Source organism: Salvia miltiorrhiza, chromosome 4 (genome assembly GCF_028751815.1).
Source record: "Salvia miltiorrhiza cultivar Shanhuang (shh) chromosome 4, IMPLAD_Smil_shh, whole genome shotgun sequence".
Lineage (NCBI taxonomy): Eukaryota > Viridiplantae > Streptophyta > Magnoliopsida > Lamiales > Lamiaceae > Salvia > Salvia miltiorrhiza.
Window position 1 is genome coordinate 35,119,000 of NC_080390.1, and position 14,312 is coordinate 35,133,311.

Sequence of the window (14,312 nt, forward strand, 5' to 3'; positions counted from 1 at the left end):
ATCCTTCGTTTCTTTTTCCACATTTCTTACTTGACCCTTACTCATTTCTCATTTACACTACAAAGGAGGGATAATATTATCCCTTCAAAAATGGTGTGATAATATTATCCCTCATTTGTAGTGTAAATGAGGAATGAGTAAGGGTCAAGTAAGAAATGCGGGAAAAGAAATGAAGGATTTAAATGATGAATTTTTTTTTATCCTTCATTTTCCCATGATAAATTTACAATCAAAGAGAACGCACCCGTAGATGATAATAAAATAGTTATTATATCAATCACTTCAAATTTTGACATGTGAAGTAAAAATATCGAGAATTTATGCATTCATTGGCTATTGATTTACAATTAATAAATTTAAAATTACATAAAAAAGTATCCTAAGCATTTTTTCCGAAGTCCTAATCCTAAGTATTTTAATCTCTATGTAATAAATTATATTTTCAACATACAGACACACATATATACATATTTGTAAGAGGCAAAAATGAGATATACCCTTTTTGAAAGATAAAATTTTAAAAATACCCATCATTTACAAAATAATAAATTATACCCATTTAGGACATATTTACCCTTGTGTACAATTCGTGCATTGCTTGACACTTCAGTGTCGAGCATCATTGTCGAGCATTATTGTCCAGTGCTCAAGTGTCAAGTGCTGAGTTTGTCGAGAATCGAGTATTGAGCATGTCGAGCAACTGTTGTTGTTCTATATCGCTCGACTTGCAAACTTTGCTCGACATGTATGACTTGTCGAGCATGTCGAGCAATTGTCGTTGTTCTACTTCACTCAACTTACAAACGTTGCTCAACATGCTCGATAAGTCAAGCATCTCGAGCAACAGTTCTAAATGCTTAATGCTCGACCTGCTCAACTCCAAGTGTGTTGGGAACTTAATGAAATATCATAATCCTTGTTTTGATGATACCAAAATCCTTAGGTTTTTCTTGTAATAGACTATAACTGTTCGAACTCAAGTGTTAGAGTTTTTTTCTAGTTTAGTTAGCGTTCTGAAGACTGAAGACCAGAGGATTGAAGACTGAAGACTGAAGTTGCCGACTAATGTAACGAATTAAGGCAGAGTCAAATACTGATATTTGACTGAACAATCCAAGAATCAGTTATGACTGATTACTTAATGTGGGCCACGTGGATTCAGCGGACTGATACTAAAGTCAAGAATCAGTTAAACATTCTTCCTTGGACTGAACCTCCAAAGTTAAAAAGAAGCCACACACTCCCAAAGTACAGCCGCATTAAATGCAGAGATCTTAAGAATCGTCCTTTCTCTGCAGAGCCTTCCTTTTTGGTGATTACCTTTTTCAGAGATGTCCTATCTCCTGCTCCTTAGTAGCCGTTCTCACCAAATAGAGAATTAACTTCGAAGATTGAAGCCTCAACAAAGTTCAAATCTATCTCCAACGGATGAATTCTTGAAGAATATTTCAGCCAACGGATCTATTCAAGACATCTCCTATAAATAGAGCTCGAGGATCACTTCAATCTTCACCGATTTAACTACACAAGCTGAAACGCTGCCGAATTTGTCATTAAGCAATTCAAAGTCATTCCAAAGTTTGAATCGAAGAAGAGAATTACAAAGCCAAAAATCAGTCACTGTTGATTACATACATTCTCTTAGAACTTAGGCAAATATTGTATATCCAAAGCCTATGTATAACTGATTACAGAGAACCTGTTCTTTGTAATCTAGTTGGCAAGTTTTCGAATCTCTTTTCAACCGACCGAATCGAGAGTTTGAGCCGAGAGGAATTCAGACCAGTGTTCTGACTCAGAGAGATCTTAGTCTTTGCGGAAAGACATAGTTTTGTCTCAGTGAAGCTAAGAGTGAGAAATCCAACCCAGTGTGTTGGTACTGAAGATTGGATCTTCGGTTGTTTAGGTTTGTTGTGCACCCGTAAGCACAAGCCCAGTGAAATTGTCAGTGTGATCAACTGACCGTGGATGTAGGAAGTATTTTTCGAACCACGTAAAAATCCCCTTGTTATTTATCGCTTTCAATATTTACTTTCCTTATTTGTGCTCAAACCTTTTGATAACTGAAACTAATTAATAGCAAAGTGAAAAATAAATCTTGACAACTTGTTTAAATCACAAAGGCTATTTCGAAAGAAAAGTTTTTTCGCTGCCAGTGCTATTAGTCTAACTGATAAATCTTCGGATAGTTAGTAAGATTCATAACACTCCCCTGTTTTACAAACTCGACTGAAGCATAACGTGTATCAGTTAAAGTCTTTGACTTAACTAATAATTCTTTACTGAAGAGTATTCAGTATCAGTCGCCAACCTAAGTTTTGCTAAACTCATTTTACTGAAAAAGGTTGTGTGAGTTTGTTTTCGTTTTAAAATAGCCTATAGGTGTATCCCCCCCCCCTCATACACCTATTCGAGACCCTCAAGAACCTAATAAAGTGGTTGAGCATGTCGAGTATTTGTTCATATCCCACTTATATATACTCGACATGCTTGACTTACCGAGCATGCCGAGCGAAGTTCGCGATTCGAGCAATGTAGAACGAACACACGAATCTTCAAATATATCAATTGCAATTCAAAAATATTGTTCATAAACCATAAAAATAGTTTTAACAACAATAACTAATGTATAAAAGAACTCAATATACCTTTCAAACCAACAGATTAAGTACGAATTGAAAAAACCCAATATTAAAGAAGAAACTTTCTAAATTTTGAAGATAAATATTTTGTGCTTGATTTTCAATTTGCAGAAGCAGGAGGTCGCAGCGAAAGCGCGATGCAGCTGGGCGGGCGGGGGAATCGGCGGTGCAGCTGGAGAGAGAGAGAGAGAGAGAGAGAGGAGGCTAGGGTTGTGCAATTTGGGGGGGGGGGGGGGGACTTGTTTGAGATTTCCTTTTTTTAAGGGCATCTTAGTCATTTCAACATCAAAATGGATACATTTTATACATTTTTTTATAGTGGGTATATTTTTGTTTTTGTCTTTCAAATAGGGTAAAGACTACCATTAACCCTATTTGTAATGTAATATGTGTAGTATATAGATATGGATGAATAAATCGAACAAAAAATGCATAAATATATAAAAACAATTATTATAAATTGTAAAACAAATCTAAACAAATCTGATCATTTTGATCAAAAGTTAATAATCTAATAATCTACCCATTAATTTTTTTAAAAAAATTATTAAGTGATTAAAAAAATTAATTGAGAATAAAATATTCATATTTAAATAATGAAAACTAATCAAACAACTAAGTCAACAAACAGTGGTCTTGGGTACATCCGGATGTACCGTACAACCGAGTTATACATTCATTTAAACTTTGACCCGCACCCTGATTTGAACCCATATCCTGATCCAATCTATATAAATAATACTCCCTCTGTCTCGTCCAAGATGCTACATATTCCTTTTCGGGTCGTCCCAACGAAGACGATACATTTCTATATTTGGCAAAAATAAGGAATTTTAAACACTTAATTAACACTAATTAAGTATTCATTTACTACCTTCTCTCTCCTACTTTATCACTTTATTACATTTTCTTTCTTACTTTATCACTTTATTACATTCTATCTCATACTTTATCACTTTATTATTACACACTTAAAACACTAATCTACAACTTATTAAATCCTGTGCCGAAAAGCAAATGTATCGTCTTGGCCGGGACGGAGGGAGTACTATTTTGGGTATGGGTCAACCCAATTGTACGGTACACCCAGGTGTACCCAAAATTTTGTGACAAACAAAATAATGGCATGTCTTATTAAAATGTAAGGTTGAATTTGCACTACATATGCAAGCCCACATAAGGCGGAAACAAACCAAACGAATGAAATTTAAATAGTATACAAATTTTATGGAGTATAATTTTAGCTAAAAAAAAATAAAATAAAATTAACATAAAAACAAAAGAAAGGATCCCCTAAACTTGTAGGCATCATTCTTGTTCCTCTTTCATATTCGTTCTTTGGCTTTCCTTACGAACAATTGTGTCTCATTATTAGATACATGGATTGTAGATATATTTTTTCTATCACATATTTCACGCCTCAGAATTTCTCCATCTATAGTCATTGACTTTATAATCCCTAACGCGAGCCCGAACTTAGCTAGCTAGTCGATTGGTAAATTTGGGGCATGACAAAGTGGAATTAGAGTAGGGGTTAATTTCAGATATGATCACATATTTTTAAGAATTTGAATTAGAGAGATGAGGGTGTGACTGAATAACATTTTTTTTTTTGTACTTTCGATTCGAAGTCGGATGAAACTTATTCCAGCTTTAGCCTTTGTATTCTCCAATTTGTCTTCTTCATCTTCTCTCTGTGTCTCTTTAGTTTGCATTTGTAATGGAAATGTTTGGAGTTGTCAATATTCTCAAACTTGCACTAGATGAGGAGACTTTTGGATGTCAACAATGAGAGTTTGAGAGAATCGGAATTTGAACATTTTGAGATATAATTATACTGCAATAGATGAGAACGTGAATTTGAATCGATCATGTGTAATTTGATACAATTCATGCGTAACTCATATTTTTTTGTGAATTAGTGGTATGAAGAATATGGGATAACTTTATTATTATTATTATTATTATTATTATTATTATTATTATTATTATTATTATTATTATTATTATTAGGGGTTATAGCCAAAAAATACACGAACTTTGATAAAAGTTGCAATTTTCACCTGAACTTTCAAATTGGCCAAAATATACCTGAACTTATATTTTTTGTTGTAAATTTCACCTCGACGTAGTTCAATCATTGCAAGTTCAGGTGAAATTTACAACAAAAAATATAAGTTCAGGTATATTTTGGCTAATTTGAAAATTCAGGTGAAAATTGCAACTTTTATCAAAGTTCGTGTATTTTTTGGCTATAATCCCTTATTATTATTATTATTATTATTATTATTATTATTATTATTATTATTATTATTATTATTATTATTATTATTATTATTATTATTATTATTATTATTATTATTATTATTTATTGTAACCATTGAATGTGATGTGAAATTTTAAATGATATTCCCGTTGTTTTAAAAAATGGACAATTTTAAATATGCATGGGAAACTGTATTTTCATATACTAATATATATAAATGCATTACCCAATCTAGAAATATATACATAAGTTCTGATCAAGAAAAGAAATATATACATAAGTTGATCAATAAGAATACAATTGTATAAATAAAAAAAAAATTAAGCACTTAACGAAAATATACCAAGATATTAAAACAAAAACATTAGACATAATCAATCTGAAAAAATTCAAATACAACCGAAATCTTAAAATGTAGTCTTAGTGTCAAACCTTACTAACTTGTACATTTCAATAAATTAGCCAAAGCAAATATTGTCATAATTCTCACTGCATTCTTCATTGGCTACAAAACTTTAGAGTACGTTTCCTTCTCAAAACATTTCATAATGCACATATACAATACCCAAACAAAGGAACTTTATAGTCGGCAAGATATGTTTGACTGCATTTATAATGCATAAATGCAAAAGCATAAATTGATAAAATATTTCAACGAAAGTCAAGTATATTCATATACCAACTTTAGACAATACTAACATGCTACTACTACATAATCCAATTCAAAAATTCTTTTGAAGAATCATGAAAATTAGAACTCAAGCAACCAAATAGTAAAAGTAATAAATTGAATATCATCAAATTAACATAAAACAATCGCAACAATAGTATTTAAACAAATCTAAAGAGAGATGGAAAAAATTTAACTTTTAGGTCGTGGAAATGCAGATAGTGAGTAAATTAATATATTTAGTCAAATATGTGTTAAAAGGCTTCAACTAATGAAGAATATAGGCCACATCCCACATGGGCAGGTTTTCAGTGACCAACATGTTGAAAAACACCAGATAAAACATAAAGAATATCTACTCAACTTGGACAGTTCCATGCTTCCTTTCATAACCAACATTATTTCTTGTTTCAAATTACTAAGCTCTGTCTTGTTTGAGGGATATATCTCATTTTCTAATTAGGCATCAAATGTGGCATCAAAGGATATACCATGCTGCAAATCTCTATTGTTCCTCCTTGTTGCTATGCAAGATCATTAGAGCAAGTTCATTCTTAAGAACCAATCTGGCTTCTTCTCCATCTTGATTGTGCATGTATGGTTAATGATCCTACTTTTAAGTGACTCTATAATTACATTATACCACTAAAAATAATCACAAACATATAAGCAAAACCAAATGCATCAAGACTCAAAACTAATCAGAAACATGTCACCATTGCACCACAAAATTAACAAATTGTAAATTTTGTGGGTAATTGGATAAACTACTACCATTAAGCATATTTACAGTAGAAACGAAAATGAAGCCTACAAAATTGACCATCCAAAAAATTCATCCTTACTTACAAATATATCTTCAGTTGCTGAGGTTTTGTTATCACGATTGCTGAACACATTTGGACAATCATCGAAAATTGGAGTTTTCTATTGTGAAAATGATGAAAGGAAATATTCAAAAGATTCCATTCAATTGTCGTCCAAACAAAATTAATGTTTTTTTTAAAGAGATTAAGATACATATAGAAGATTAAAAGACGTTAAAATTGAATTTGTCAGTGGATGATAGTGGTGGCTTTTTTTGTCGGACATTGGCGGTGAAACTGTTAAATGAAATAATTTGTCTTGGGCCTTTTTCATTCTAGTGCATATTTAGTGCCTTGTTAGATTAAGAGTCTTTCATAACTGTTAAAAGTCATGCATCTATTAGCTTATTAATACCTAGTGTCTCTAGAGTTATCCATTGCACACTATAAATAGTGTTGCTTCTCATTTGTAAAATTAAGAAGAAAAAATATATCAAGTAAAACATATGAGTGTGCTGTAAAACTCCATTTCTCCCTAAATTTCCCTATCATAGCTTCCGCAAAACCAACACAAACAACGCTGCAAGGCGCTGGACTGCTACAGTGGTCATAGGCGAGGTTGCGACTCGATGATTTGGCTGATGAAAATAGAAGGAAAAACGGAGTTTACTGCGGCGACTTTCCTGGTGTAGATGAAAAAAGTAACAGAGGCGAAAGATGGCAGAGGTTGTCGCCATGCTGAAAGCCGTGAGAAATAGTCGCTTCGTGTTTCGTATATGTCGTTACTCAAATTATGGATAATGAAAGTGGCTGTGATGCTTTTCAAAGAAAGAAAGAGAGAGTTGCAGTTCCTAAAATTTGGGACTACGGGGTACTTAATTGATCAATGGATCCATGATTATATCAAGTACAAGTGAATCACGTTCTTTTAAATTTCATAAAATAATTGGAACTAAAATTTTACCGTTCAACTCATGTTTTATATATATAAATATCTTAATCATTGCGGTCAAGGAAATACGTTTACTTTGGTTATAAAATTTTCATTAAAAAAAAAAGATGAGAAAACTATTACTCCCTCCGTTCCACTATATGTGAGACTTTTTTTTTTACACGGAAATTAAGAAAAATGTATTTTGTTTGTTTGTGAAAAAGTGAAAATGTGTTTAAAGGATAAAATCTTTACCAGAAAAGAAAAGAGTCTCACTTACAGTTAAATAGAAAGAGACTTACAGTTAAATAGAAAGAGTCTCACTTTAAATATACTCCCTTCGTCCTACTGTAAGAAGAAAAATATATAAGAACCCATCGAACCCATACCGACCGGTATCTATTAAATAATTATTTAATTTATATTTTTATAATAAATAAATTATTTTTTATCTAATATTTAATCACCTTGCTTGAATATTTTTTTTGTTAAATTTTATGTTTGGTGGAATAGGCAACAGTGATTTAAAATAGGAAAAAATTAAATTCATTTTGCATATTAAAATTTGGGCGGGCGGTTCAAGATCGGTAATTTTGGTCCGGACAAAATTTTCGGGTCTTCGGTCTGGGCCGATGCTCACCTCCAAACGCCGCTTTTCCTTTCCTTCTCTTGCGCCGCCGCGTTCTTTCTCTCTCTTCCTTTCCCCCTACGGCAACAAGGCGGTATCCGCTTTCAAGTTGAGGAAGGGGCTTATTGCTCCTAACAAGCTTCTCATTCGTGTTTCATTCTCATACTCTACTTATTTTAGAAACAAGGTTCGCTGCGAGGATCTAGTTTAGTGCGCACTGCGCATAATGTTAACGTGTTTGTGAAAATGCCTCTGAAAGAGGAGCTTTCGGATTTTCAGATTTTGATCTGTTTTGGTTCCGTTTTATGTATAGGATGAGGTCTTTTGCTGAGGAAGCCGAATGTGTTGCATTTATGAACCTCGCTCTAGAACAGGTGATGGCTGCCCAAATTCCGAATTTAATGTTTGGTTTTGCACTGTCCGGTGACGATATTATCTTCTATTTTCAGTTATTTAAGCTTAATACATATGATGTAAAGAAGGTATTTTTATGATGTTTTAAACGATCTACCATGAAACACATCAGATGTTAGTGTTTTTGACATCGACTTTGTTGCTAAAACTTAATTGGTGACTGATTTTTTTTTTTTTTTAAGACATTGAAATTTTTACCGGTTTTCTGCTGCCAGGCAAAGCTAGCATTGGACAGCCTTGAAGTGCCTGTGGGGTAATCTTTCTTTTAATTTCTTCACTGCACATTTGAGTGTCATTGTCAATAAGAAAAGAAAAGAAAAGAAAGAAACTGAAGTTAGTATTCTAAGTGTTTGCTATGGTTATGGATCAGACTAGGTTGTTTTGATAGTACTGTTTGATGCCGAGATGTGCGCAGTAGAAGCCTTATTATCCAGCTGGCCCAACATGAATGGAATTAATTGACGAATTAGCATTCTAATTCTGGACATATTTATGGAAAGAATTTTCTCTCTCAACTTCTGCTGTTTCTTTTTCCTATCTTTTTAATGTTTGGACAGTTGCGTAATCGTAGAGGAACAGAATGTTATTTCCGTGGGGAGAAATCGAACAACTGAGACTAGAAATGTGTGTTTCTCTTTATATTGTTTATCTTGTTTCACAATCTTTTTTAGTAACTGTCATGTATCTTCCAATTTTTGCTTCTGAGTTACTTGCTGTTGGAACTTGTAACACTTCACATGTTCATTACTTTTCTTTTTCTTCTCTCTCATCCCATCTTCAATTCAAAGGGAAGATCATATATCCTGAATCACAGATGTGGAAATGCCATATAAGCTATGCCAAATTGTATCACTGTATCATGGTAAAAAAGATGAGGAAAATAAATGATCCGTAGACGAATCAAGAAATTATCAGAATCATTCCAAATCATTTGTGAGTTGATACAGAGTACTTGAGATGGTTGTTTGGAATGATTTGCTTCACATTTCCTAGCCCAAATTTTACCATTGTTCCAGAGATAGGAGTAATAAACATTCCAGTGGCTATCTTAAGAAACTACCAATCTGTTCTAGATCTTTAGCATTAGATACACCATATTTGGACTAGTTCTTTGTGTGATTTGCTTGATATTTCTCGACCCAAAGTCGTCATCATTTTGTAGAATTGCTGAGGTGATTTTAAGTGTCTTCTATAGCACAATTAGCTGCAAAAATATTCCTTGACTATTATCTACTTTTGGGGCCAGAATACAATCAGTAGTCTGTCATATTTTTCTTGTGTTGCATTTTTTATTTCTGTGACAAGAATTACAAGAAGTACTTCCAAGCCTTGCATCATTTATTAATGTCAATTTGTTTCCAGTTTCTGATGTTTTTTCCATTGGGCATTCCTATATTTATCTAAATCAGTATCCGGTGTGCAGGCTACTCGTCATGCTGAGATGGAAGCAATTGACATGCTTCTTGAGAAGTGGAAAAAAAATGGACTTACAACAGAAGAAATTGAATTAAGATTTTCGAAGTGCACACTCTATGTGACATGTGAGCCATGCATAATGTGTGCAGCAGCCTTATCTATAATTGGTATGGGCAAACAAATTTATTTCGCTATTGTTTGTAAGTTCTGACTGATCTTTGAACTTGGGTTTGCCATTTCATGGTTCTCTATCAGGAGTAGAGGAAGTATATTATGGCTGTGCAAATGATAAGTTCGGAGGTTGTGGTTCAATATTGTCCTTGCACACATGTAGTTCTGGGAAGCTTCCTAGGTTTGACTCCAAGATACTGCCATTTTTCTTTTCTTGAAATTAATATCTACCTAATATTTACCGTGCAGTGCTTTTTGGAACTTATGCAAATTCTGAACTAGAAAAAAGGAAACTCGTAGATGTAGATGTACATTATGACTTGGGTGTTGCGCTGATACTTCATCTTATTTCTGAACCTTTTCTCATTTTCTGTGTTGCTTCAAAATTCTAACCATTCTGACCATGGGCACCAACAGGATGGGTTATAAATTGATTTTTCTTGCTTTCATCTAGGCACCTTCCAGAAATCACGAATGATTGAATTAAATCTTCAGCATATTTTTTAAATCGTCTCAGCAGCATAATAGTTTCTGCCACTTGCTTCTTTTTGTCTTTTCAATCATTCTGTATCCCCCTCTGTTTCACTTTATCTCTGCCTTTTTTTTTTTTTTCTTTCAATAACTCAAGCAACTTATCTTGAATGCGAAACATTGCTTTGGAGGTTTGGAGAAGCAAAAGAAATACATGTATTCATGTTATGTGCCAGTGCCTTACACCTTTTAATGACACCAATTCATTGTTACTGCAACTTTTAATTCTTGCTTCTTTACTCCTTTACACCATACTTAGGGAACCACTACTTAAACTATACTTTCATTGCATCAAAGAACTAGATATCGTATTAGGACAAAGTCGTACACTTGTATTGAATAATTTGGTTTGAGGGAGTTGTCTTTTTCTTGACAAATTGTAATAATTCAAAGTTCTTTATTTTGTGCTGTATTATTTTTAATATTTCTCAGTGGTGGAACTTCGAAAAGGAAGGGATTCAAGTGCACTGGAGGAATAATGGCAACAGAAGCCGTCAATCTTTTAAAAAGCTTCTATGAGCAAGGAAATCCAAATGGTTAGCATATTCATGTAGCTTGTTCGAAATCAATATATGCTGTAATTCTTGACATATACGTTACAACATGAAAGTGTCAACTTGATAATTGATATACAAGCCACCTTTTGTGGGAGCTCACAGGAATGTGATTTAAATGGAATTAAAATGTTCACAGCTGTAAACTGGAAAGGATTAGATATTCTCCTAGATGATTTGTCTCTAGTCTCTGACTCTCTAGCATATTATGGTTTTAGCTTTGTAGTAAAGCATGTTGTATTTAATAAGATTAACTTTTAGAAGAAATACAAAATGACCCGCACACACACTAATTCCTCTAGATAACCTGACCTACTAGTTGGAGAAGTGTCTTACTGAGCTGCGCTTCATCGTCTTGAGAAAATATGTTGTCTATTAACAAGTAGAGAGACTCTCATATATATAGAGAACAGAAAATTAGGTTACAATCTAATCCTAGAGTAACTAGATATACACAGAAACCTAAATATACAGACTCTACAACAAGCTTAATTATCCGTGCTCAAGTAAAAGAAGCTCGATTCACATTTCAATAACTAATCAAGGATGTAAGATGTTTGCATTTGGCCTTTTGCCTCTGCAATTGGTCTATATTTGCCTACTTTTTGGTTTGAACTTTGAACCAGGGCACCAAAAAAGAGAAAGGAAAATATGTAGTTACAGAACAAGAGATCTATCATCAACAGATAGTATATAACTAGTGCAACAGCTTCCTCCCTCCACTGACCACCAGGATGCCAAGAATTAGTGATCAGCCTTAATATTTCTGCTAGAATTTGCAAAACCAAGAGACAGATATGATGAAGTTTCTCTTTTGCACAAAGCTTTTTGAAGACTTAGGTTTTTTACATGCACCACAGTTTCTATCTGCACCATTTGAACTGAGATGCAGAATTTAGTAGTATAATTTGAATTCACTGTATCATCTCATATATTTAACAAATCTTATTGTATTCAGCACCAAAACCTCACAGAATAGTGGTACCTCTGGCCTAATTCTATTCCTTGTCAAGTTCAGTTCTACTACCATGTGAAGAGGTATGTCCTGGTTCAATATTCACATTATATGTCAGAATTAATTGGAATTATCACTGTTCTAGTTCTCAGTATAGAAACCATTTCATATTGCTCTTATTTTATTTACTAGACGTATTTGCATTATGACGGTTTTCAAGTTCCTGATATTGTTTGTTCATGACATGACCTTGTGTCCTACAAGTAATGACAAAGCCAATAATCTGGTTTCCTGATATCTTAACCCAATCGTAGATTCTTTAGCTGGTTGTTGACTCTTGGAGGATGTTTATTTAGGAAAAAGTTACTCTAACTCAAAATCATGAAGTGCTCACTCGTAGTTCTGTTAATACTGTGAACCTCACATAGTCAAACTTCAACAACTTGGGCAATGTTATGAGTTTGGAGCTTCTTGGGGTGGGTAGAGCTTTTCAAAGATATCTGTTTTTAAGAAATTGTATTAAATATGTGAATGCATTTGCTTTTTGGCTTTTGGGGGAATTTGTGGAAAGGGATGGCTCCAAACATAGTGTTGGTTTCTAATTATTCAGAGGTATGCTTTCTCTCGAGTTACCATATATTTCCAGCCATTTTCTACCTCTTCATTTTTCAGTAAACGTGAGAAACCCTTGGGATATCATAAAGCAAGAGATGCTTCTACCGTACAAAATGAAGCAACGGCAATCTGGAATTTTGCTTCACTTCGAATTATCGTATCTGATCCTAGCTTGTATACATGTCTTTGTGTTTTTTTATCATACTTTTGGCATTTGAATGATGTTTGCGACATTGTTCCTGTTATATCTATAATTTAGTCAAGTATTTGAGGACAAATCAGAGAATCTTGATGCCTTCTGATTTATCAGTCTGCTGTGCAGGTTCTATGGTGGTGATGGAGCAAAGCTGACTAGAACATTGAACAATCTCTATGCCCGTATTTATGATAGCCAACCAAATTTAATTGATGATTTTGTAGCATTCGGATTTAGGATTTGAATGCGAAAGTGAATTTATCAGATTGCATCAGTGCTGTGCTAGCTCTGACTCATAACTTTGTCTCAACATATTGTAAAGCCTTCTTGCGTGAATCTTCTACAAACTTCTGCTGCAACGCCTATAATCCTTCAAGCTATTTTGTAATTTAGTTTACATGGTCTGTGCCAATTTATTTTATATTTTGACTGAGAATGGCATTCATTTTTTTTATTTTTTTTAAATGTACTTTGTGGTCAGAATTTTATAGATTGTGAAAAAGGCAGATTACATTTCACATCATTTTGCAAATGTGGGCTAATAGTTCTGGATCTTATACCATAGAAATTATATGCATTTCATCATGGTGTGCATGTAAAAACTAATGCGCAGATTTTGTGCAGAAACTGTGAGATTTTGTGCAGTATTGTGCAATCCATGTAAAACTGTGAAAATATGAAAATCTTGAAACGCTGAGATGCAATGAACCATTAATTTCCACCTCCTGGCCAGATATTCGCATTAAATGTGTTTTTAATTTGGAGTAGTTATTTGATGACCTGTTGAATTAAAATCTCAAAATATAATCTTTTTTATGGGCGATTGTAAAAAAGTAAATAGTAAGTAATTTTGTGCGGTTGTGTTGATATAGTGATAGTGTGGTCAACCAAATAATAATTTTATCGTTGTACGATTTTTAAAATTATTTGATCTTTCACCAAAAAATAATTTTACCCTTTTTTGAAATTGTTAAAGTTTGAGTAAATTGATCTTGTCAACGAGGATGATAAAGTAAGATAAATTAAATTCTATTTGCCTTTTCTTTTGAAGTTGTTAAAGTTTGAGTAAATTGATCTCATCAATGAGGATGACAAAGTAAGATAAATTAAATTCTATTTGCCTTTTTTTTTTTATATAGTTTGAGTAAATTGATCTTATCCTAGAAGGTGACAAAGTAAGATAAATTAACTTCTATTTGCCTTTTTTTGAAGTTGTTAAAGTTTGAATAAATTGATCTTATCAACGAGGGTGGCAAAGTAAGATAAATTAAATTCTATTTGATTTAATGTAGAGCAAGAAGTTACTCATTCGATGAGATATACTCAAAATCTAACTTCTTCTGCACAAAATTTTGTGTGTGGACATTCATACGACGCAGATTACCCACACACTCAAATAAGATATTTGTGGGTGTTCTATTAGAGTTTTTAATACGGTAATTACAAGTATTTTATTAAATTATATGAGTGATCGACACTGTGCAGAAGTTCACGAGGGAGACCTCCTAAATCTAAAC

General features: G+C 33.2%; 1 protein-coding gene across 9 annotated transcripts; it reads left to right on the forward strand.

Moving 5' to 3' along the window:
• The first annotated feature begins 7,890 nt into the window (after positions 1-7,890).
• LOC131021322 (tRNA-specific adenosine deaminase TAD2) lies at positions 7,891-13,313 on the forward strand. Of its 9 annotated transcripts, none has more exons than XM_057950462.1 (10): positions 7,893-8,130; positions 8,257-8,317; positions 8,393-8,425; positions 8,573-8,610; positions 8,915-8,981; positions 9,781-9,940; positions 10,029-10,125; positions 10,908-11,011; positions 11,988-12,067; positions 12,910-13,228. In XM_057950462.1, the coding sequence occupies exons 2-9, from the start codon at positions 8,258-8,260 to the stop codon at positions 12,023-12,025; spliced, it is 597 nt and encodes a 198-aa protein (XP_057806445.1). In that variant the 5' UTR covers positions 7,893-8,130; position 8,257; the 3' UTR covers positions 12,026-12,067; positions 12,910-13,228. The 9 variants fall into 9 exon arrangements, with proteins under 9 accessions (XP_057806442.1, XP_057806445.1, XP_057806444.1 ...); XM_057950461.1 differs by having other exon boundaries at positions 8,540-8,610; positions 12,922-12,999; XM_057950457.1 differs by having other exon boundaries at positions 8,257-8,425; positions 8,540-8,610; positions 12,910-13,313.
• The last annotated feature ends 999 nt before the right edge of the window (positions 13,314-14,312 follow it).